Here is a 22,993-nt window from a genome sequence, read left to right on the forward strand (position 1 = left end):
GGGTAGATTTAGAAAGGCTGGATTAAAATTAAAAAAGGAAAAATGTAGCATAGGGGTTAAATCCACTGATTTTTTGGGGTTCAGGATTGACAAAAGCGGAGTCCACCCTACCCCTGAAAAAATTAAAGCAATTAAAGGGGCTCCTGAACCAAGGAACAAGGCTGAGCTACAGGCCTTCCTAGGCTTGGTAAATTTTTATCACACTTTTGTGCCACATAAGGCTGCCATTGCAGAACCACTGCACAGGCTTTTAGATAAGAAGACCCCTTGGCATTGGCAAGACAAGCACAAAGTGAGTTTCCAGACCTTAAAAGATATCCTTTCCAGTAGCTCAACTGTAACCCACTTTATAGAAAATAGACCAATCTACCTGGCGTGCGATGCTTCGCCTTATGGCGTTGGGGCAGTAATCAGCCATTTAGACACCCAGGGAATGCAAAGACCCATTGCTTACTACTCCCGCACACTAACCAAGGCAGAGCGGAACTATGCTCAAATTGACCGGGAAGCTTTAGCCATAGTGGCAGGAGTTAAAAAGTTCCACGACTACCTGTATGGCAGGAACTTTACAATACTGACAGACCACAAACCCCTGCTGGGACTGTTTACCACAGATAAACAGACTCCCCAAATTATGTCTCCCAGGATGCTGAGATGGTCCATTTTCCTCTCAGCATATTCATTTTCCCTCCAATACCGACCAGGTAAAGACATGGGTCATGCAGACGCTCTTAGCAGATTGCCCCTTAGCACAACAGAGGAGGACCCTGCCCCAGTGGGACAAGTAATGTCCCTACAAGATATTCCTGATCTGCCCCTAACTGCTAAAGACATAGCTGAGGCAACCAATAAGGACCCCATCTTAAGGAGAGTAATGGCCTGGGTCATGAGCGGTTGGCCCAACGCCAACCCAGACGTAAAATACAGTCCATTTTTCCGAAGGAAGGATGAACTATCAGTTCATATGGGTTGCTTACTTTGGGGAACTCGTGTAGTAATCCCAGGAATCCACAAATCAGCTATTCTATTTGAATTGCATGAGGGACACCCTGGAATAGTAAGGATGAAGGCCTTAGCTAGGAGTCACTTGTGGTGGCCAGGATTGGACCAAGACATTGAGGAATGCGTTGCCAATTGCCATCTGTGCCAACGTTCCAGGCCTGAACAACAACACATCCGCACACATAAATGGGAGCTAGCTAGGAATCCTTGGTCCAGGATTCATATTGACTTCGCTGGACCTTTCCAGGGGTTAACGTTCCTTGTAGTGGTCGACAGCTACTCTAGATGGCTAGAAGTAGTACCGGTCAGTTCAGTAACGGCAGGCAGAACAATACAGGCATTAAGGGGCCTCTTTGCCACTCATGGGTTGCCGGATTTAATAGTGTCTGATAACGGGCCACAATTCACATCTATTGAATTTCAGGATTTCCTCAAGGCCAACTCGATTAAGCATAAGACTTCTGCACCCTTCCACCCCTCCACCAACGGATTGGCTGAAAGGAACGTGAGGACCACGAAGGACGCGCTTAAAAGAATCATTCGAGGTGACTGGCATCAGAGACTAGCTGAGTTCTTGTTGGCTCAACACACAACCCCTTGTTCGGCTACAGGGAAAAGTCCAGCTGAAATGAGGTGGGGAAGAAAAATCTTGACCAAGTTGGACAGACTACACCCCGACCGACTCCAACCAAACATTGAATTAGACATTCCTAACAGAACATTTGAAGTGGGGGACTTGATTTGGGCCAGGAACTACGCCCAAGGGGATAAATGGATTCCTGGGGTGGTAACTGAAATCTTAGGTCCCCTATCATACATCATTGAGGGGGAAGGGAATAGGGTCTGTAAAAGACACATAGACCAGCTGAGGAAAAGATCTAGTGGGTGTGTGCCAGCTGAGGGGGACCAAAGCTCAGTTAGGGCAAACAGTACAGATAACATTAGGCCTGAAAGTGGTGTAGTGGTGGGGCAAGATGACATATTTCCTGATGCCCATCAACAACAATTCAGTCCAATTGATTGGGAAATACCCCTGCGAAGTAGGCCAGTGACAACTGAATCCCAAACACAACCTAATACACAAGGCAGTACATCTGAAGCCAGTAACCCTGAGCCCAGGTCTAGTAGTAACCAGCATAGTAACCAGCAGCCAAGCAGTCAACCAGGAAGAAGGGTCCCTAGCAGCCAAAGTAACAGATACCCTTCTAGAATACATAGGCCACCAAAATACCTAATGGACTTTGTAAAGAAATGACACCAACTGGGGGGTAAGGGGTGTTGTGTATGTAAATAGTTAGCAATAAGCCATAAAAGATATTGCAAACACTGTGCAGCTTTGCAAGGTTTAAAGCGGGAAAATAAGGTGCAATCATTGGACGCCACAACCAAGGAGCGGGAAAACAGACTGTTTGTATTGGTTACAGTTCAAACGCTTTCTCTATAAAAGGGTTGCAACATTTGACATTTGACAGTTGACTTTGTGTATTCAATAAACTCGTTCAGTGTTAACCACTCTGAGTCCTCGTCAATTCGAACCAAACAGGGTCATTAATAGGGTTTTTTTAATCAAACAATTTGTATAGTTTTAAATTTTTAATCTGCAGTTTTAATATTCAATTGCTTTTCTAGTTCTCTTTTTCTAATATGTAAGGTGCCCAGAATTGTCTCATAGATGAGATGGACAGCATAAAAAATAATAATTAAATATATGTAGGAAGGTCTGTCCCTTTAGGGTCTGTCATCTTCAGGGACTACAAGACAAACTTTCTCAGTCATGACCTCCCCTTCTTTGGAACATAATTTTATCCAGAATTAAATTGGTCCCCACCCTTTTGATTTTTCAGAAAGTCCTCAAACTATGGCTCTTTGAAAGTGTGTTGAGGTACAGCTGTTATAAGAAAATGGCCTTCCTGGTTGAAGATTTTTATATGATAATACCAGATTTTCAGATATCAGGACTGCAATGATTACGGTTGTTCATGGGCTATTGTTATTTTTTAACATTCTGTAAAAGGTAAAGGTAAAGGTTCCCCCGCACATGCATGCTAGTAGTTTCTGACTCTAGGGGCCGGTGCTCATCTCCGTTTCAAAGCCGAAGAGCCAGCACTTGTCCGAGGACATCTCCATGATCATGTGGCTAGCGTGACTAGACGCCAAAGGCGCATGGAACGCTTTTACCTTCCCACCGTAGTGGTCCCTATTTTTCTACTTGCATTTTTATGTGCTTTCGAACTGCTAGGTTGGCAGAAGCTGGGACGAGTAACAGGCGCTCACTCTGTTACGTGGCACTCAGGATTTGACCCGCCAAACTGCTGACCTTCTGATCGACAAGCTCAGCGTCCCAACCCACTGAGCCACCGCGTCCCTAAAACATGCAGAATGTTAAAATTATTCAGACTATTTTTAAACTGGGAATGGACTATAAGCCCAAGTATATACTGTAAATAACTGAGATATACTACTATTTTGGGAAGACAGCTGTTGGTTAATTGCCAGTTATGTTTTTGCACTTTGTGTTTTTGCAATATGTTGCATTTTATCTAAAGAAACCTTTCCAGAGATAATGTGCTGTACCTGTGGAATTTTCTATAAACCAGATTTGAATGATCTGGGCAACACAATTTAATCAATATAATTTAACTGTTAGAAAATGGACAAAATAAAAGTTCCAAGAGAATTGTATGCATAGCTGTCTTTTTGCATCATCTGCAAAAGGTCACTAAATAGAAGCAAGTTGTATGCACCAAACCATCTGATCTCAAATGTTATGTTGGGCAATGCTATTTCAAACTGGAACTTAAGACAGAGTTCTACTTCTGTAAAACTGTGTGCCTAATTTATGGCATATTTGGGACTGTCTTTTACTGCACAGTATAGTGGGATAAAATATCCTGGTGCTAGTTTTTGTTTTTAAGTAGTGACAATTTTATAAGATACTCCAAAAGCTTTGAAGATCTTGAATAAGCATTTTATGTAGAATAAATGACCAAACATGACATTTGATCAAAATGCTAGGTTGACTACATACATCTTCAAGAAAAATCCATTTTTTTGAAGAAACTGTGGGATACACAACTCACACACCCCTTTATGTCTGTGCCCTAGAACATAAGTTATTCATTTTAGGCGATGAAAAGATTAAAATGTTTTAGTCATCAAATGCTGCATAGAAACAGGGACACAGTGGCTCAGTGGGTTAGGACACTGAGCTTGTCGATCAGAAGGTCGGCAGTTTGGCGGGTCAAATCCTGAGTGCCACATAACAGAGTGAGCGCCTGTTACTCGTCCCAGCTTCTGCCAACCTAGCAGTTCGAAAGCACGTAAAAATGCAAGTAGAAAAATAGGGACCACTACGGTGGGAAGGTAACAGCGCTGTGCGCCTTTGGCGTCTAGTCATGCCAGCCACATGACCACGGAGACGTCCTCGGACAAGCGCTGGCTCTTCGGCTTTGAAACGGAGATGAGCACCGGCCCCTAGAGTCGGAAACGACTAGCATGCATGTGCGGGGGAACCTTTACCTTTGCTGCATAGAAGCCATCAATGTAAAAAAAAATGCAGTTATAACGAATTAGGCAACCGCCCAAAGTAGGTAGATAACGGGAAAGGTAGTGTATACCTCTGATAATAAATAAATACGAAAGAGCGCGAGGGAGGGGAGCTTATGAAAAGCTTATGAAAAGACCACAGCATCTCCCAGAAGGATTCTGCTCAACAAAACTGGCGAGGACTGGAGTAGCAATCCAGCTCCGCTCTTTCCTTGCGCCCTTTCTAAAGGCAAGGGTGACCTGGGGCTGTCCGCGGAACCAAGGCGAAGCTATCCCTTGTTCCCCGGCAAGCAAAGCTAAGCGCAGCACCAGGAAGCTGGCAAAGAGAAGCTGAGCAGAAACTGGCAAGCGACGTCAGCGGGAAGGCAAAAAGAGAGACTCTTCCTGGCTCCGCGGCAAGCGGGCAGAGCAGCTTGCCCCGCCCCTAAAAAGCAGGAAGGTGGAGGTTAGCCGTGTATCGGAAAGACCGAAGGCGATACTGCGAGGCTTCCTCGTCTCAGGTGAGCCCCGCGGAGGCGGTCTCCCACTATCTTCCGGCTTTTTATTTATAATCGCCGCACCTGCAACCAAAAGATTCGAATGGGTTCTTCGTCGCCACCGATTGGCTGTGGATCACCTGGTCAGCGCAGGGAAGGTTTTCCGCCCGGAACCTCCTCGTGGGTTAAGACTTCACTTTCCATAATATGGAATCGTGATGTCCATGCCGATCAACGCGGTGGACCCAGTGCAGCTGAAGCTTGCATATCGGAAAGCAGTGATGTAGAGAATGAGCATCTGGGGCTGGCCAATTAATCCTTATTAAACTTATTAAACAAACTCTGGAGTTGGCTTTACCTTAGACCAGGGGTAGGCAACCTCGGCTCTTTTAGGACTCGTGGACTTCAACTCCCAGAATTCCTGAGTCAGCATAGCTGACTCAGGAATTCTGGGAGTTGAAGTCCACGAGTCCTAAAAGAGCCGAGGTTGCCTACCCCTGCCTTAGACGCACAAGCAGCAACGAATTGTCCTGGGTGGATTTGTACTGTACAATAACTAGCATAATTTATCTTAGTGTATCAGATGAACCAGCTACCCGCTGCACACGTAGCCTTAACCTGAGCTGGCAAATATACTTTTAATTCTGATAATGAAAGGAAGCTGCTTAATCTATGGAGAAGTATCTGAAATAGCAAAAGTTAGAATTAAAGGATTTGAAAGCAGTGAAGGCACCAAGCCAGGAACTGAGAGACTTGGGAGCTCTAGGCCTGCCTTAGGTACAAGACCATCTGGATGACCTTGGGCCAGTCATTTTCTCTCAGCCCTAGGAAGAAGTCAATGGCAAGTCACTTGCCAATATGTGGACCTTTTAAATATTGAACATACAGAATAACAGTTGGAGATCTTCTACTCCAGGGGTAGGCAACCTCGGCTCTTTTATGACTCATGGACTTCAACTCCCAGAATTCCTGAGCCAGCATGGCTGGCTCAGGAATTCTGGGAGTTGAAGTCCATGAGTCATAAAAGAGCCGAGGTTGCCTACCCCTGTTCTAGTCGAAACCCCTGCTCAAGGAGGAGTCCTTATATCAAACCAGACAAATGACTGTCCAATCTTTTTTTTAAAAAACCCAATGCACTCACAGTTTCTGAAAGCAAGCCATTCTACTGGTTAATTGTTAATTTAGCCCTACTCAAATGCTTGTGTTGGAGCATTAAAACAGCCATATCTCCATAGTGCAGATTTTGAGTAATGAGGGAGGAGGAAAAAGATTTGAGTAAGTTGCTGAGAATGCTGGTGAACATGGTGAGATTGACCCTACAGTTTCTTTGACACATGCTTCATTCTACAGAGTTTATACATTGCACTAAGGTAAAATGCTACTTGTTTAATTTTGGCTTAGTCTGTTGAATAAACCCAGTCACTATGATTTGTAAAACATGTTTTCTGGTTAGTGTGTGTAGGTACTATAGTTTATAAATTTAAAATAAAACAATGAATGTGGCACTTTGTACAAGTTTCAACACCATTCCAGGTGATTCAGCACTACTTTTTTCCCCAGTGATACTATGAATAAGGCCTAAAAAGTTAATTGACTGATTAGGCTTACAGTTAGCCACAAAATTCTACAGGTCCATTCTGACTCTTCTATTCTTTCAGGTTATGATTGTTCTTTCTACTTTTAACAAACATGGGTCCTGTAAGCATGGCTGTTCAATTGAAAATGAAGATCATTCATTCTTACAAATCAAGGGACAAATTCCTGCTAGCTACTTCAATGGTAAAAAAAAATTGCCAAGAAATGGAAGTCATTGTGGAACTGTTGAAACCAAGACAAGGCCTCGAAAAGATGGTTAGAATTGTTCTCAAACCTGTCATACCTGCAAACAGAATTCACAGATCACTGCATAACACCTGCTGCAAAGATTATATGGTTATACATTGATTAACTAACTTCAAATCTATTATCTAGTTTTAAGAATATTCATCTTTCTTTTTTATACTTTTCCACACAGAGGTCTTTTTTCACATTGGAATTGTACACTACATTATAGAATAAACATGGCCAAGGTGATCACAATGCTTCAAGCCCTCAGAAATCATTGGAAGAAGACTACAGTTGGGATCTGCCTGGTTACCTGGGGAGGAAACTGGCTTTATGGAAAACACTGGTAATTATGGAATCTTTTAATAATTGGATTGGATTGGATTAAAAAAAAACACTCAAGGCCAAACAGAAGTTGCAAAAGTGCTATACATTATTGTCTCCTAGTTAGTTTTTGCTGTTTGTTGTAATCAAGGAATATTTTGAATCAGAGCAGTGAAATGGGTAGAGGAATGAGGAATGACCCCCCCCCAAGCTATTTTTTTTCTCTCCACCAAGTGAAGCTAACTGGATTTGATAGCTTTTCTGAATATCATAAGAAAGCAGAGCATTTTAAAGACTTTGCAGAGTTGCTTGTGTGTGTATAATCTGAGAATCCGTGTATAAAATTATAAAAAGTTTAAGCAACTGGGTCAGCAAGAGACTGTATTTTCATTTTATGTATCTGCAAGAGAGAAACATCTTTGGGTAAGTTTTAAGAACTTAGTTTATTCATATTTTTTCTTCAAGAATCAGGATGGAAAATTATTATGAGGAAAGAAAATGCATTTTAGATTAAAAAGAGTTTTTAAAAACATTAATTAGATTTAAGTTCAGAACTGAATAATGTATAACTTAAAGGGTACAATCTTTATTTAGATACACTAATTTAAAGGGAGACTTCAGAACCATGTTCTGTAATTCAGTGTATTTGCTACTAAAAGATTTGCATGCAATCATACCGTAGTAGTTTCAAACAATGTTATATCCATTAAAGGCCAACTTCCCTCTATTAGTTGGTTGCCTGAACTGCTTTTACTTAGGCAATTTCTTCTAACATTATCTCAAATATGCCTTCTGTAATAGAATATGTGAATGATTTTGGGGAACAAGGGGAAGGAATGCTGTCTTGGAAACAACCAGACAAGATGGAAGAGTCCCAAAAGGCTTAACTATATCAGAGGAAAAAAATTTTTCCTCTGGGACGGACCCATCCTACTTGATCAAGCAGGTTTGTGTCTTTGGACTTGCAAGATTCTGTCAATGTAGCCTTACTATAAAGTAGAATTAGCTTATCTAGATCATTTTCTGTCTGTTTTAACTGGGATATTTGACATCAGTCTTGCAAATTTGGAGGTACAAATTTCCGTCTGTGGCTTTTAACTGCTTGATCAATTAGGATAGTCCTATTAAAAGTTTCTTTCTCTGACTAATCACTTGGGATCTCCTCCCTCTTCTCTGGTTATTTCTCTTCCTTTCTGTTCCCCAAGGTCATCCACACATTCCATTACATCTTCCAAAGATTTTAAACCATTAAATTCCATGTCTTGTGTTCTGGGATGATAGAGAACACATCATAAGCTTCATCTGTGTGATATCACTTCAGGTATTTGAAGCATACTGTAATATCCCCAGGCTAAACAAGCCCTGTTTCCCTCAATCTGTCCTCTCAGGACTTAGCTTGAATGCTTGAATTGTTCCTGATGCAATAATACAGGAATAGGCTGTATGGTGCTCAGGGAATACCAGTCTCTCTACCTCATTTTAAAATAGTTTTAATATTTTTAACAGGAGGCAGGCATGCTGCAAAGAGGCCTTTAAGCATCATTGTCTTTATTTATAAGAAAGCCCCATTGGGTCTGGTAGATAGCTAGAGCTAAATGCTTTGTTTGTTTGTTTTTTAATAAGGGAGGGAATTAAGAAGTTGCTGCTCGTGTTAATCTGTACTGTTTTTCTATACTGGATCTTCTGAGCAGCTGTCATGATTAGCTTTCCCAAAGCCATGAGAGCCGATTCAAATAGAACTGGGAAATCCAATTTCCAAATGAAATGAGGTATACTGCCCTTCGCCCCATCAAAAAGCAACCCTAAATGACATCTTAGTTATGCAGTAGGTTAAAATAGACATATTGTCATCTCTGGTAACCGTTAATGGACTTTTGCTGACATCAGGTCTAAAATTGCAAGGATTTAAGGATTTTAAAGGATAGGATAAGAAATGGGATATGAGAAAAAGAGATATTTGCTGTCTTTTAAGGGAAGGTATACTAAAATTGTGTACACTTGTGATGAAAGAGAAAATCATTTTTATTTCTTTACGGTATTTTTTATTTTTGAGATTTTCTATTTTTTTTTTCATTTTAGTTTGTATTACTTTTTATTGTTGTAATTGTAAATGTTATAATGATGATGGTGGTGGTGGAAGGGTCTCTTTAGAAAGAGCAATAACTCTCTCCAAACACAACAAAATGGTACCAAATTTGGTGCTGGGGAGATGTCAACCCTTCCAAGTAAAACCAGGCAGTAAATGCTAGATGATCTAAATCTAGATCAACTAATGCAGGGGTGTCAAACTCAATTTCATGGAGGGCCGCATCAGCATTGCGGTTGCCCTCAGGGGGCCAGGTGGGTGTGGCCTACTGGGTGGGCGTGGCCTACTGGGTGGGCGTGGCTAGTGTGTGTATGGCCTACTTAGTGGGCGTGGCCAGCTCTACATCGTTCGCATCAAGGGTGCCTATGGGGGCCTGGGCAGGAGTGGGACAGATCTGAGGGTCTCTGGCAGGAGGAGGGTCTCTGGGCCAGGGCCAAGGCAGTGGGGGCCGTTCCCTCACTGTTTCCAGGATGGCTTCGCAGGCCGCATGAAACCATTTCGCGGGCTGGATCCGGCCCCCGGGCCTTGTGTTTGACATGTCTGACCTAATGTAAGGCTACATTAACAGAACCTTGCAAGTCTAAAAATGCAAAACCTCCTGCTGCCACTTTTAACTGCTTCGTCTAGGAGGGAGGGTCCTGTCTAACTTTCGTTCTCTGACCATTAAGCCACTGGGGGCTCCTCTGTCTCCTGTCTCGATTATTTCCTAGGCAGCACCTCTTTCCCCAAGAACGTTCCCACATTGCATTACAGGGGAGAAGCTAGCCACAACAATCACATTTAAATAATGGACCAAGTCCCTGCCCCCATGCTAATTACTGAATGAGAGTAGAGCATAAATGCCCTGTGCTTCTCAGTGCATACAGATATGTACAGACGTAATTTAAGAGCAGAATAAAAACATGCAAGTGTGCATGCACATCCGTACACAGACACTCAAAACAGTTTACTTCATTGCACAGAAGAAAACACAGAAGTCTCCTATGGCCACTGCTTGTAATGGAATTAGGAAGTATTCCAGACGCCATGCTCTACCTGTTTTCACTACATTATTGGGAAATATTGGCAAGAAGTTATGTAAAGGGGGGCAGAGCTTTGTCCATCAGTGTGGTAGTAGTAGTAGTAGTAGTAGACGACTTTATTGTCATTTCAACAATATACAGTACAGTACAGTACAGTACACAGTGAAACGAAACGTTTCCCCAGGACAGAACACAAACTACACATAACTCTAAACTAAAAACTTAAAAAAAACTACAAATACAAGTGTTTATAGTTCTAGTTTCTTCGTGTTGAGAATTCTAATGGCTTGTAGGAAGAAACTGTTACACAATCTGGATGTCCGAGCCCAAATGCTCCTGTACCTCTTTCCAGATGGCAAAAGAGTGAAGAGTGTGTATGAGGGGTGTGTGTAATCAGCCACAATGTTTCTGGCTTTAAGGATGCAACGTGTGATGTAAATATCCATGACAGAGGGAAGAGCAACCCCGATGATCTTCTCTGCCATCCTCCATAAACTGAATAGAGTGGGAGTAATATTTGGTAGGAGTAGATGATGGCAAAAGAAAGACTAGGAAATGGACCAGATTAGTTTGTAAACTAGGGAAAAATAGCAATAGCACTTAGACTTCTATAACTCTTCGCAGCGCTTCACAGTCCTCTCTAAGCAATTTATAGTGTCAGCATATTGCTCCCAATAATATGGGTCCTCATTTTGCTGATGTTGGAAGGATGGAAAGGCTGAGTCAACCTTGAGCCGGTGAGAATCGAACTGGCGGCTGGCAGAATTAGCCTGCAATACTGCATTCTAACCACTGCGCCACCACAGCTCTTAATGTTAAAATTCATGTTAAGGAAAAAAAAATATTCCCTGAGTGCTTTGCTATCAGAGTAACAGTTGGGAAGGGTTTTCCTCCATTCTAAACCCACCCACCCCCTTTTCCTATGGTTATATTTTGCTTACCTTCATACTGGTAGGGAATTTACAACCACAATTGGGCCTGGAATTCTGGTCATAAGTCATTGCTGTCATTAAGCAACATGCTCACGTGACCACTTTGCTCAGTGACCACAATTGTGGCTCTCTCAGTTGTGCTTGTTAAGCGACCATATGGGTTGTTAAGTGGACAGAGCAAAAGAGCTGCCTGCCAAAGAAAATGTTGGATGGTGCATGGAAGGGAATTTGTGTGCTAGGCTGAGGGAAAATAAGCTCAAATTCCAAAGACGGGCCTTCTCTTCCCCTCCATATCGGACAAAACCACTGCACTACAGTAGTTTGGGAAAAGTAAGGTTTCTATTTTTAGTAGCCGAGCTTTCTTTCCTTGGTCTGCTGCAGGGGTTCACCTCCCTTCTGTATGTTAACCTTTTTACCCTTCCAGTCCACTTCAGTTCTAGAGCTGGTTTTTAAATAATATCCAATAAAATGACTTCAGTTAATCAAAAGTCTATTATTGGTATAAAGTGTCCCTATTTCTTAACATGTATTCCTCTGAACATTAAGAGAAGTTCTAAAACCTCTAAGGAATCCTTTGATAAATATTCCAATTAGGACTAATTGGGGTAATTTATTATTTATACATTCTCTTGCTTAGGAAGCTTGTTTCTGTTTGCCCCATTATTTTCACTAAAGGTTTCCCACTGAGTGTCTTATCTTGTTGCTTACTTTGAATTTCTCCTGATTGGTTTTTTATTGTAAATCAATGATCTTACCACTGGAAAAGGTTACTATGGCAGGAAGTGACTTGGTTTGAATAAAAAGTTGTTTGATCGAACTAATTTTGAGTGGTGCCAACGAATAGGCTATGGAGAGAAGATGCAAAGTAAGTTACAAACAATATAAGGCATCTTCATGGTTGCTTGGATCGAAGCGTAATCCTTAATATATGGCCTTTAGTACTTGTGGATGGTTTTTTAAATCTCTTAAAACAGGAGTCCCCAATCCCCAGGCCACGGTCCACTACCAAGCCATGCCCTGTTTGGAACTGGGCCACATGAAGGGTGGGCCAGCACGCACATGCGTGCAAATGGACTTATGCAAGTGGCAGGCAAGGACATGTGCACATGGGCATGTAGCTCAACTTGTGCAAGTCGAGTTGCATGCGGGTGTCGGCCAGCCCACCACTGTACGGCCTGATTCCCGTCTTCCCACCCCCCCGCCCAGCCAGGCTGCCAAGCTGCAAAGGTTGAGGACTGCTTTCTTAAAGGGAGCAAATCCTTTTGATCTATGTGTCCCTGACTTCAATTGTTGCAAAACATAATTAGGAACCACTTGGACTTTTACCCACTGGCTTTCACTCTTGGGGTTGAAAGTGATATCTTCAGACTCAGAGTTTTTCAAGCAAGGGGGATTGAAATAGGAATGTCCTAACAGACATAAAAGTTTGACATTGTCATCTTGCTTCAGCTACATAACATTTTAAGGAATCCCTGTAGCATTTTGTGGTCAGGGCTGCTGAAATCAAATGAGGACCCATGTTGTTTGGGGGGGGGGAATATGCTCACTCTGTAAAGCGCTTTGAGAGGGCTCTAAAAGCATTGTGAAGCGGTATGCAATCTAAGTGCTATTGCTATTTAGAAGGTGTTGGCTAAAACAGGGGTTCTCAACCTTGGCAACTTTAAGACTTGTGGACTTCAACTCCCAGAATTCCTCAGCCAGCAAAGTCCACAAGTCTTAAAGTTGCCAAGGTTGAGGACCTCTGGGCTCAAATTATAGAGGTGATTTACAGCAACCAAGGCTTGATAGTGTTGTATGTCAGTAATGAATTGGTGGTGCAGGGTTGTTTTATTTTATTTTGTTTTATTTGATAAAGGGATGTTAACACTTTTGAGCAATCTTGTCAAACATTTTGATAACCCTTTTATGATTAATTTTGAAATTGTATTATGTCATTAACATATTGTGTTATAAAGTTGCAGTGTTTCTATTTTCTATCTCTTAATTTTATTGTGCTGAACCAATTATTTTTCCATCCAAAACCATGAAGATAGAAAAATAATTGGTTCAGCACAATAAAATTACAACTAAAATATTTTAAAACAGAAGGAGTAAATTTCCATTTGTTTGTTTATTAAATTTACCATCTAATTATCACTGTTGCTTCCAGCAAATGGGGAAGTAGAGAAAAAATGCCTTCAAGATAGACAGAGAAAGTAAATTCTATTATATCAACCTCTACAAAACCAGGTTGCTTTAGCTGAAGCGTGAAACTTGCTGTCCAAGCATGCAACACACTAAATCTTTAAATTTGGCTCACTGTCTCCCGTCCCCCCCCTGCCCAGAGTATGCCTTCCCTGCACACCATTTAGTCATGAAACTTCTTAATGAAAGCAAATGTATGCTAATCTCTTGACATCCTTCTCCTTGGTAAATGTTAGGAGAAGTAGAGAGAGTTAGCATATGCCTAATTTCAGAAATTCAAATTCAGAATGCCTAGTGTGCTCTTTTGTGTATATTTGTACAGGTTGAAGGAAGTGGGGGGGGATAGCAAAAATAAAAAAAGAGGAACAGTGGTTCTGATGCTATCCATCACCAGCTTTTGTGTCAGGAAAAAATGGCCAAATTTTCTGGCCAGCTGTGCAGTTTATGGAGACTTTTTTAAAAAAAAAACACCATAATATTTATTTACATAATGGAGAATTTTGTTACTTTGATCGCTGCTGTGGATAAAACATTAATCCACCATGTAGTCTAGTGCAGGGGTCACATATGCTTTTAATAAATTTGTAACTAGAGAAATTAATAGCAAATATCATATTATCAAGATTAGGATTGTGGAAATGGTATGCATTCCTAATCCATAGTCCCTCTGAAAAGTTTTGATTTAAGATTTATGTCTGCCAAAGAAGAAATCCTTTTTAAAATGCATACATATATCTCCCTTCTCTAAATTTAGCTTATTTAATATCTATTTTTTTTGTCTTTTCTCTTCTTCCCCTGTTACAGTGATAACCTGCTAAGGAGAGCTGCATGCCAAGAAGCCCAGGTAATACCATTTAATAAGATCAAATTAGATTAAAATTCCCTCCTTATCTCACTTGTGCAGGATTCTGGAGATTCTCCCAGTGGGTCCGTTCTACGTGAGTAGCCTATCAACAGGGATGTCAGTATTCAGTTGCTCAAATACTACAAGCACTGCTTTCTTCTTCTTGCAGAGCTTAGGCTTTGCACCTAATTATATCTCAAATTCTGCAAAGCGTAAATCAGTGGTGAAGAGCTTCCAGGTATTTGTGATAATTGAGAAGGGTATGTCTTCGTAGGCATTTGGGGAAGTGATATTTTTTAGGCTATTGGTACTCAGTACAGTTGATAGAAGGGATGCGGTGGCTCAGTGGGTTAGGACGCTGAGCTTGTCGATCAGAAAGTCAGCAGTTTGGCGGGTCGAATCCTGAGTGCCGTGTAACAGAGTGAGCGCCTGTTACTCGTCCCAGCTTCTGCCAACCTAGCAGTTCGAAAGCACGTAAAAATGCAAGTAGAAAAATAGGGACCACTACGGTGGGAAGGTAACAGCGTTCCGTGCGCCTTTGGCGTCTAGTCATGCTGGCCACATGACCACGGAGACGTCCTCGGACAAGCGCTGGCTCTTCGGCTTTGAAACGGAGATGAGCACCGGCCCCTAGAGTTGGAAACGACTAGCATGCATGTGTGGGGGAACCTTTACCTTTACCTTACAGTTGATAGTAACCTTGATATTAACAAATCTCTACCTTTGTTAATATAAAAATAGCTGTTGCACAAAGTTGCACTTTGTCCTTTTCTCAGTTTCCCCTATAGTTGGTGATGAATATTGGTGACACTAGTTGAATGAGAGGTAGCTACTATGAGTTTATTACATTTCTAGATGTAGATTTCTCTGTAGTAGGATTGCCTCATAGAAAAAGGTTCCCTCCCCCACAAATCCAGATGGCCCCTACTTTGCTGTTGTTTAAAAGAGCAATCAACAAAGCCTTCAGCAAGGGACAGTAAGTGTGATGACCCAGGGCACAGCACAGAGGCAAAACAGTCAACTGGCAGTTCAAACCGCCCTTTATTTGCTCCAGTGTTCCCCAAATGCTCCCACGTTTCTGGCAAACCCCCAAACAAAGTAAAACACACACACCTTCAGCAGCCTCTGGCTGCAAGTAGTTTCACATACAGTCAGCTTAGAAGAGTAATTTACTGAAGGCCACGTAGATAACAAGGAATGAAACATACATCCAAAATCTAACGAGTTTGTGGAAATACAGGCTTGCCTGAGCAGTTTCAGAAGAGAAGCCAAGATACAATCCGAGGTCTTTGAACACAAATCAAGTTTGTCAGCCAGTCCAGTGGTCAGAGTTTCAGGGTTTCCAAGCAGAAATCAAAACTCCAAAGAAGAGATCAGAGAGTTGTTTCCAAGATCAGCAACAGCACACAAAACTCCAAGAAATCAGCGTTTCTTCCTGACAAACGCCTCTCACCACAGTCTCAGTCTCCAGGTGTGCCTTGTGGAGAGGGGCCGGGGATGCTCCTCCCGAGTAGTTGAGCCTGCTTGTGTTGTTCCCTCCTTCTCTCCACTCTCTGAGCTCTAGGATCAGTAGGGGGTGGCCCTTGCTCATTGCCTGAGCTCTGTCTCTCATGTTCATCCTGTCCCAATCCTGAAAGGCCCTGGCCTGCCTCAGCCTACTGTTCCCCACAGTCCTCTGAAACCACAGACATCTCTCTCTGGACCTCCATAGGGTCCAGCTCATTTTCCTCAGCAGATTCAGGCTCCGATGGAGGCATGACAGTGAGATTCCTCACTTCATTGTGCTTGCCAACTTTTATCTTTTATTGATTTAAGGGTACAATAGTTTCTTTGAACCACCCAAAGTCATTGAGAGAGGTTGGCGGCATACTATCTTAATACATTATTATTGTTATGCCTCTGTCTGCAGTGTGTATGGTAAAGTAAGATACATTTTAGGCTGTGTCTTCTGCAGATTCCAGTGTTAGGGTTTCTCCCTTTTATTATTTTTTTTCACATTGTATTTGTCTAGAAAGCTAATCTGAATCGTTGTACATTTAGGGCTACCCGTGTTGTGGATGTTCCATCTTTTTAACAACTGTAAGAAATCAGAGTATTGTGAATGTAGAACGTAGTTTTTACTTTTTTCCTCAAGAAATCAAAAGTGGTAGGGATAATTACTTACTTTTTCCATCTCTTCTTCAGGTAACATGCCTGTTCGATTTTCTCTTTTGTTTGCCATGCTTAATCATTAGCTCTCAGCTACCTTCTGTTTTCTTGTTCCCATTGAATAAAATAAATAGAATGTGATTCTCATCTTTGTTCTATCAGGTTTCTATCTTTCTCTGTTCTAATAGTCTCAGTAATCTTCATAAATGCTCTTTTGGGGAAAAATATGTACGGTATGTAAAAGTTTCAAAGATCTTACGGGTGCTTCATTTTGTATCTCATTACAACAAAAACTGAGAAATACTCCTTGGTCATTGATAGCAGTTTAATTTCCAGGGGGTTAGCTTTATTGCATATTTTGCATCGTAGTAGGAGAGATCGATCACAGGAAATCTGTCTCTTCATAAACCTTATCTCCTCTAGATGTTCTAGGACTTCAGTTCCCAAGAAGTACAAAAACCACATCACATCGCGAGGGCACAACTTGGGGATAGCTACAGTAGCACAACCATAAATTAATAAAATTTGTAAGATTCACATTCCAGTTAATTGCATCTGTGTGAGTTATAAAGACCTTTACAGACCCACATGCATGACAGCCATAATGCTTTATTTATTTTAATTTACGAGGGTAATTCCTTAGTAGTAGTCGCTCAATGCCATATCTAGGCTATAGGAGGGTGTGATCAAAAACATCCCAACGGAACTGCTTCAAACATTCTTGGGTGTGTCTAGTGGTGTGCGGGCGAGCATTATTGTGAACCAACCCCATACCGGAAGTCAGCATGCCCTGACGCTTGTTATGGATGGCTCGTTTCGTAATATTTCACAGTAGACTTCTGAATTGATGGTCGAACCAGGGTTCATGAACTTCCCTAGCAGTATTCCTTTGGCATCTTCACATTTGGTGGGATTGGCACCACTTCCGGTGTGTTGGTTCACGGTAATGCTCGCCTGCACACCGCTAGATGCACCTAAGAACTTTTGAAGCAGTTCCGTTGGGATGTTTTTGATCAACGCCTCCCCCACAGCCCAGATTTAGTGCCAAGCGACTACTTCTAAGGAATTTCAAACCTTGTAAGACGTTATGACAAGTGCCTCAATTTGAATGGCGATTATGTCGAAAAGTAATGTAATATTGTAGTTTTCTAATGTGCATAATAAAAGTTCTATATCTGTGAGTGTCTGTCATTGATAACCAAATGGAGGTTTATTTCTGAATTTCCCTCATATTTATCAAATTTAAGTACCCCCCTTAGAGAGATATAAATTAAAGTTGAATATGATATCTTGAACAAACACCTTAAAGATTAAAAGCAGTTACAGTTGGGTTGATCCATGGGTGAACAAAATCCCAAATCTGTGGCTAATTAATAATTTTATTAATGACTAGGACCATAGTGGCTCACATTGCTTCGTTTTTATCCCCTAATATTTGTAAAATTGGACCTGGTTTTGAGTATTGAAAATAAAAACATCTGTGTTACTTAGCTAGGGGTTTAGAATTCAGAATATCTGAGGCACTTAGAAGTTGCCTGTTGCAAGTTTCTTTAAGTTCGTTCCTTTCAGTGGGAAGGTATGCACTAATTACCAAAATAGAGTATTATTTTTCAATATCCAGATGAAAAATACTAATTATTCTGAAACAGTAAACCATCACTTTCTCTTTATTATTAGGTATGGGGCAACCAAATTATTCCTTCCAATATGCAGATAAAGAAAGCAACAGTATTTCTCAACCCTGCAGCTTGTAAAGGGTATGATTCTTTATTTTTGTTGGTTTTCCTTATTTTTAAACCATATGACGAACAATTGAGGAACTAGGTATGTCTAATGTTACAAAATGAAGGACTAGGGGTGATATGATAACATAGTATTTGAGTGGCTGTTACAGAGAAGAGGGGTTTGACCTATTCTCCAAAGTATCCAACCTAGAACTAAAGAGGAATTTCCTACTCTTGCCAGTGAGAACAATTAATTAGTGGAATGGCTTGTCACTAGAAGTTGTGGGTGCTCCATCACTGGAGGTTTTCAACAAGAGACCTGACAGCCATTTATCTGGAATGGTAGAGGGTCTTGACCAGGGAGCTGGACACTAGAAGATCTCCAAGGTCCCTTTCAACACCATTATTCTATATTCTGTGTTCTACCTTCTGAGTATGGTCATGAGTGAAAATGACAAGTGAACTGCCTATGAGTTACTTAGTCAAGCTTCCTATATCATGTAATCCAAGGCAACCTGGCTTGTTCCAGAGTCTTTTTTTTATTTTGCACGACACAAAAAGTGTGGGTACACAACTTCAGAGAGCTGATTATGTATGCTACTTGCAGGATAATTGGTTAGGATTGTTGGATAACCAAGACATAAATATAGCATGTCATATGCAAATGTAATAACACTCCAAATATTATTCCATACAAAATGGGTATGCCACAAATATTCAGTCTCTTTTCTTAGACCAGAGGTCTGGAACCTTGACAACTTTAAGACTTATGGACTTCAGCTCCCAGAATTCCTCAGCTGGGAGCTGAAGTCCACAAGTCTTAAAGTTGTCAAGGTTGCAGACCCCTGTCTTAGACTACTTCCAAAGAGCTCCTTGTGCAAAAACTGATTGTTCTTCCTTAATAAGTGGGATTATAATTATTTTCTCCACTGCTGGAAATGTTGCTGTTTTTTCTCCTGTTACACTTGCACAATTTTTTTTTTGGGGGGGGGGAAGAAGGCCCAATTCATTTAAGAGATAGTTTGAAAAAGGAGCCACTCCTGGCCCAGCTGTGCTTGTGTGGAGCCATAGCAGCTGCTTGCGCATCCTCCCACCCCCAGCAGCACCCATCTCTGCTCCAGTTGCACTCATGGCACATTGCAGCAGCCATTTTACCCACTCATCAGCTTGCTTACATTATGGACTTGCAACTTCCTGCCAGCTTCCCCAATGACTTTATTGGAAGCTGACAGGGTTAGAAGCTCCTCACTTAATGACCTGCAGTAATTGCTTAACAGCTCAATGAGGATGTCTGGGATTTGCTGTCGCTAAGCAATATAGTCACATGACATTGCACTTTATAACCCTATTGCTTATTGATGGAAATTCCAGGCCCAATAACAATTGTTCACCAAGGATTATCTATAGAAGATTTTAGAAAACTTCTATGTAAGCAAAGAACTCCTTCATAGCAAATGAATTGATAGGGCTCAGATAGTTCTTCTGATTTCCTAGCTTTTAGAATATCAATATCTTTATTTGTGATCAACAAGGGAAAAACAGTCCATTACATTCTAGAGAATTATTCCTTTGTGGATGTAAACCCAAATATAATTTGAAACGACATAGCCAGGAGCCGGATTCAAAATCATACTTATCATATTCTGTGATTGTACAAACTCGGACAAAACAGCTTTTTTCTCTGGGCTCATATTTTCTTGGCCACCACTGCTCAGACTTCTGGTTTTGTTCTACAGTTTGCCAGTTTTGTCTATTTTCCAGCAGATTGATTGACTGATTGTCTTTATGTCCCTCTTTTTCTCTCTGAAACTACAAGGTAATTTGGGTGTCTACACTAATTTTATCCCAACAATAGATCTATGGCATGAGTTAGGTTGGGAGATAGTGATTGGTCCAAAGGCACCCTGGGAGCTCTGAGATCATGGCCATCTGTAATCTTGGATCCACTGGTTATCTATTTTAATTTATTGGCTCTGTATAAAATTAAATGCCCACACAGTCCAGGTTGTCATCAAGTTTATCATTTTAAAAGATGTAGAAAGTATGACTTAAAATAAATAGGTTGACTGAAAGTCAAAATTTGCCTGGTTTATTCATAAGTTTTCACTACAGAGCCTCCTGGGGGTTTTTTTGTTTCTTTTTTTTCATATAATTAAACCATTTCTAAACTGCCATTGTATAACGTTCATTTAGGGCTCTGAATGGAATAATATTCTTGGAAACTATATATCTTTGGGGTTTTTTTCCGCAGCAGGGATAACCAAAAATAAATCATGTAAATGCAATAGCAGAACAATCAAAAAAAGATTATGTAAATGCAGTAGCAGAATAAGAAAAATAAATTATGCAAATACAATCGCTCTAAACATTTCTATCCCTAAACCTAAGAATCTCTCAGTCCTATAAAGTGGCTATTTCTAAGTGAGTTTGAAGAAAGATAATATAGTCTCTTGGCAGCTGAATGAGTGACTCACCATAAGGAAAACGCAAGTAAAATAACGCTATATTCAAGCCTTCTTTACTGTATTCTTCAGTTGTTTCCCAGCTTTCCAGAAAGGCTTTGTTTCTCTTGATTAAGTATTCCATGAATCCGTTGTATTATATTACAGGCACCTAAATTGCTGTCTTCCTGATTGATTCTCTATTTTGGTTCATGAGCTGTCTGCCTGCATCCTACCAACTTAGCTCTCCTTCGGGTTATAAGTGTTTTAAGAATCAATCCATACATTCATTACATGAAGGTTTATGGTACCTTGGTTAGTTTTTTGCTGACATACTGTACTTCTGGAATGCCCTCTCTTATCCAACAAGTCTGCAGAAGTTTCCAAAGTTGTGACTGTTTTTTTCCCCTTTAGTTTTCCCCCCCTCTTCGTTTAGCCTTATTTAGCCTTGTGTTTCCTACTGTTGCCAAACACAAATGTATAACAATGATTTTTCATCACAATCTCTGTGAATCACGCACAAGGGTATTGCATCTGTGCAGACACCCCATCAGAATAATTTCTAGCTGAGTCTGGCCATTACATGCAAGGGTAGGTTTTGTTTTCACTCACTTCCTTTTCACTTGCGGCACGCAGTTGCACCGTTGGGAATCAGAACTAGCTGAATTTCTCTTCCCATCTTTTTTCTTCTTCTTCAGCATCTTCCATACCTCTTTTGTAGTCTACTTTTCTGCCCTGGAGATTCAGTTGGCTGTGACAATGCCTCTCCATCAATTCTGTCTAGTAGCTGTTAATGTTTTTGTTGGGAAAATATAGTTTCCTGTTTCCCTCACCTTCCTGCTAATAAAAAAGATCTAACGCTGGTGTTCCACAATGAGTTAGTTTGCTTCTCAAAACAAATCAACCCAGCAAGTACATGATTAGACTGTCACTTTTATTGCAGGTTCTGTAGCTTTACACAGAGAAACCTGAGATCTCTCCCAGAAAGTCTGAAAAAATATTCAAGATCTTCTCTTTGAGTGATAGGAATGATACCCTAGATAATTATGCATGGGAAAGTACCATAGACCTCTCAGTCAGTATTCGAGATGCTGACTTTTCCCAATGTTCCTGTACTAGCAGAAGTTTTTCTTATCAATTTATCTATATGACAGACTACCACTGAATTTCATAGTCATCCTTTGAAACAGGGCAAGTACAAGAAAGAAATCTGGAGTTTATAAACATTTCTTATAAACTCAGTACTCGCATTCTGTACTGGATATGAGAAACAAACTCAGAAAATTTGGGCATTGGTAGCTGTTGGTATTGGCAAGAATGCAAGATTTCTGTAATTTTTTTCTAGCTTTTTGCTACATGGAAGGTGTTTATGTTTTTGAGTCAGAACTGTAGCGAGAAAGGTATGCCCAACTCATCTCAAAAGTTTGTTAACAGGTTAAATAAATCAGAATCAGTGCAGTTGCTAAGTGAATCATGTGGCCAGATCTGGTGAATCATTAAGAGAATCTGTCTTTTGCCGTTGACTTGACTTGTTGGAACCTAGCTGGCAAGATTGCAAATGGTGATCCTGGGATTGACCCCCAGGAACTGCAAACATCATAAATACATGCTGGTTTGCCAAGCATTCAAATTCTGATCACATGACTGTGGGGAATGGTGCAATGGTCATAAGTGTGAGGACTGGCTGTAAGTCATATTTTTCAGTGCCATTGTAACTTTGAATGACCCCTAAATGAAAAGTTGTAAGGCAAGGATTACCTGCAAAAGGTATTTTAATGAGGCATCTGTGCAGGAGTCTTACGATAAGACTAGATAAAATGATGAGTTAGTTATTTTTTGCATTTCTGAATTGCCCCTCTTTCTCAAAGAGGGACTGGTGTCAGCAGAAAGATTTTATTAGGACACCAATTCTGGTCTTCGTTGCCTTTTCTAATATGACTGGTTTTAGCATTTGGCGACTAAAATGTGCCAAGATCCTTCCCAACCAATTATTTATTTATTTTTATTTATTTTAATTCCATTTATATCCCGCCCTTCTCCGAAGACTCAGGGCGGCTTACAAGCTTAGCAGTAGCCTTCATTCTATGTATATGCCTGCTTGTTAGGGCTTTCACTCACACACCCCAAGCGGCATTATTACAAAGTCAGCTTAATTGCCCCCAACAATCTGGGTCCTCATTTCACCTACCTCGGAAGGATGGAAGGCTGAGTCAACCTTGAGCCTGGTGGGACTCGAACCTGCACTAATTGCAGGCAGCTGGTGTTACTTAAGGAGGCATTAGCCCACTGCGCCACCAAGGCGCAATTAGTTAAAAGACAATGAAAATGGGGAGAACTCTACATTTTGTTCTGAAGCTTCAGCAAAAATTTAAGTGGGCTATACATTGTGCACATCCCACATCTGTGTTATCTGTATCGCCCCTGTGATTGACATTTAATA

At 41.0% G+C, this 22,993-nt stretch overlaps 1 protein-coding gene across 2 annotated transcripts in view; it reads left to right on the forward strand.

Annotated features, from left to right (window-relative positions):
* Positions 1–4,987: 4,987 nt before the first annotated feature.
* AGK (acylglycerol kinase) overlaps positions 4,988–22,993 on the forward strand; it is a 57,231-nt gene continuing 39,225 nt past the window's right edge. For both annotated transcript variants that reach the window (XM_083365479.1, XM_083365478.1), the window contains exons 1-4: positions 4,988–5,048; positions 7,039–7,194; positions 14,201–14,240; positions 18,066–18,145. In XM_083365479.1, coding sequence (XP_083221605.1) covers positions 7,085–7,194; positions 14,201–14,240; positions 18,066–18,145 — 230 coding nt within the window. In that variant the 5' untranslated portion in view covers positions 4,988–5,048; positions 7,039–7,084. The remainder of the gene's footprint in view (positions 5,049–7,038; positions 7,195–14,200; positions 14,241–18,065; positions 18,146–22,993) is intronic.

This window comes from Vipera ursinii (assembly GCF_947247035.1).
Source record: "Vipera ursinii genome assembly, chromosome: 6".
NCBI lineage: Eukaryota > Metazoa > Chordata > Lepidosauria > Squamata > Viperidae > Vipera > Vipera ursinii.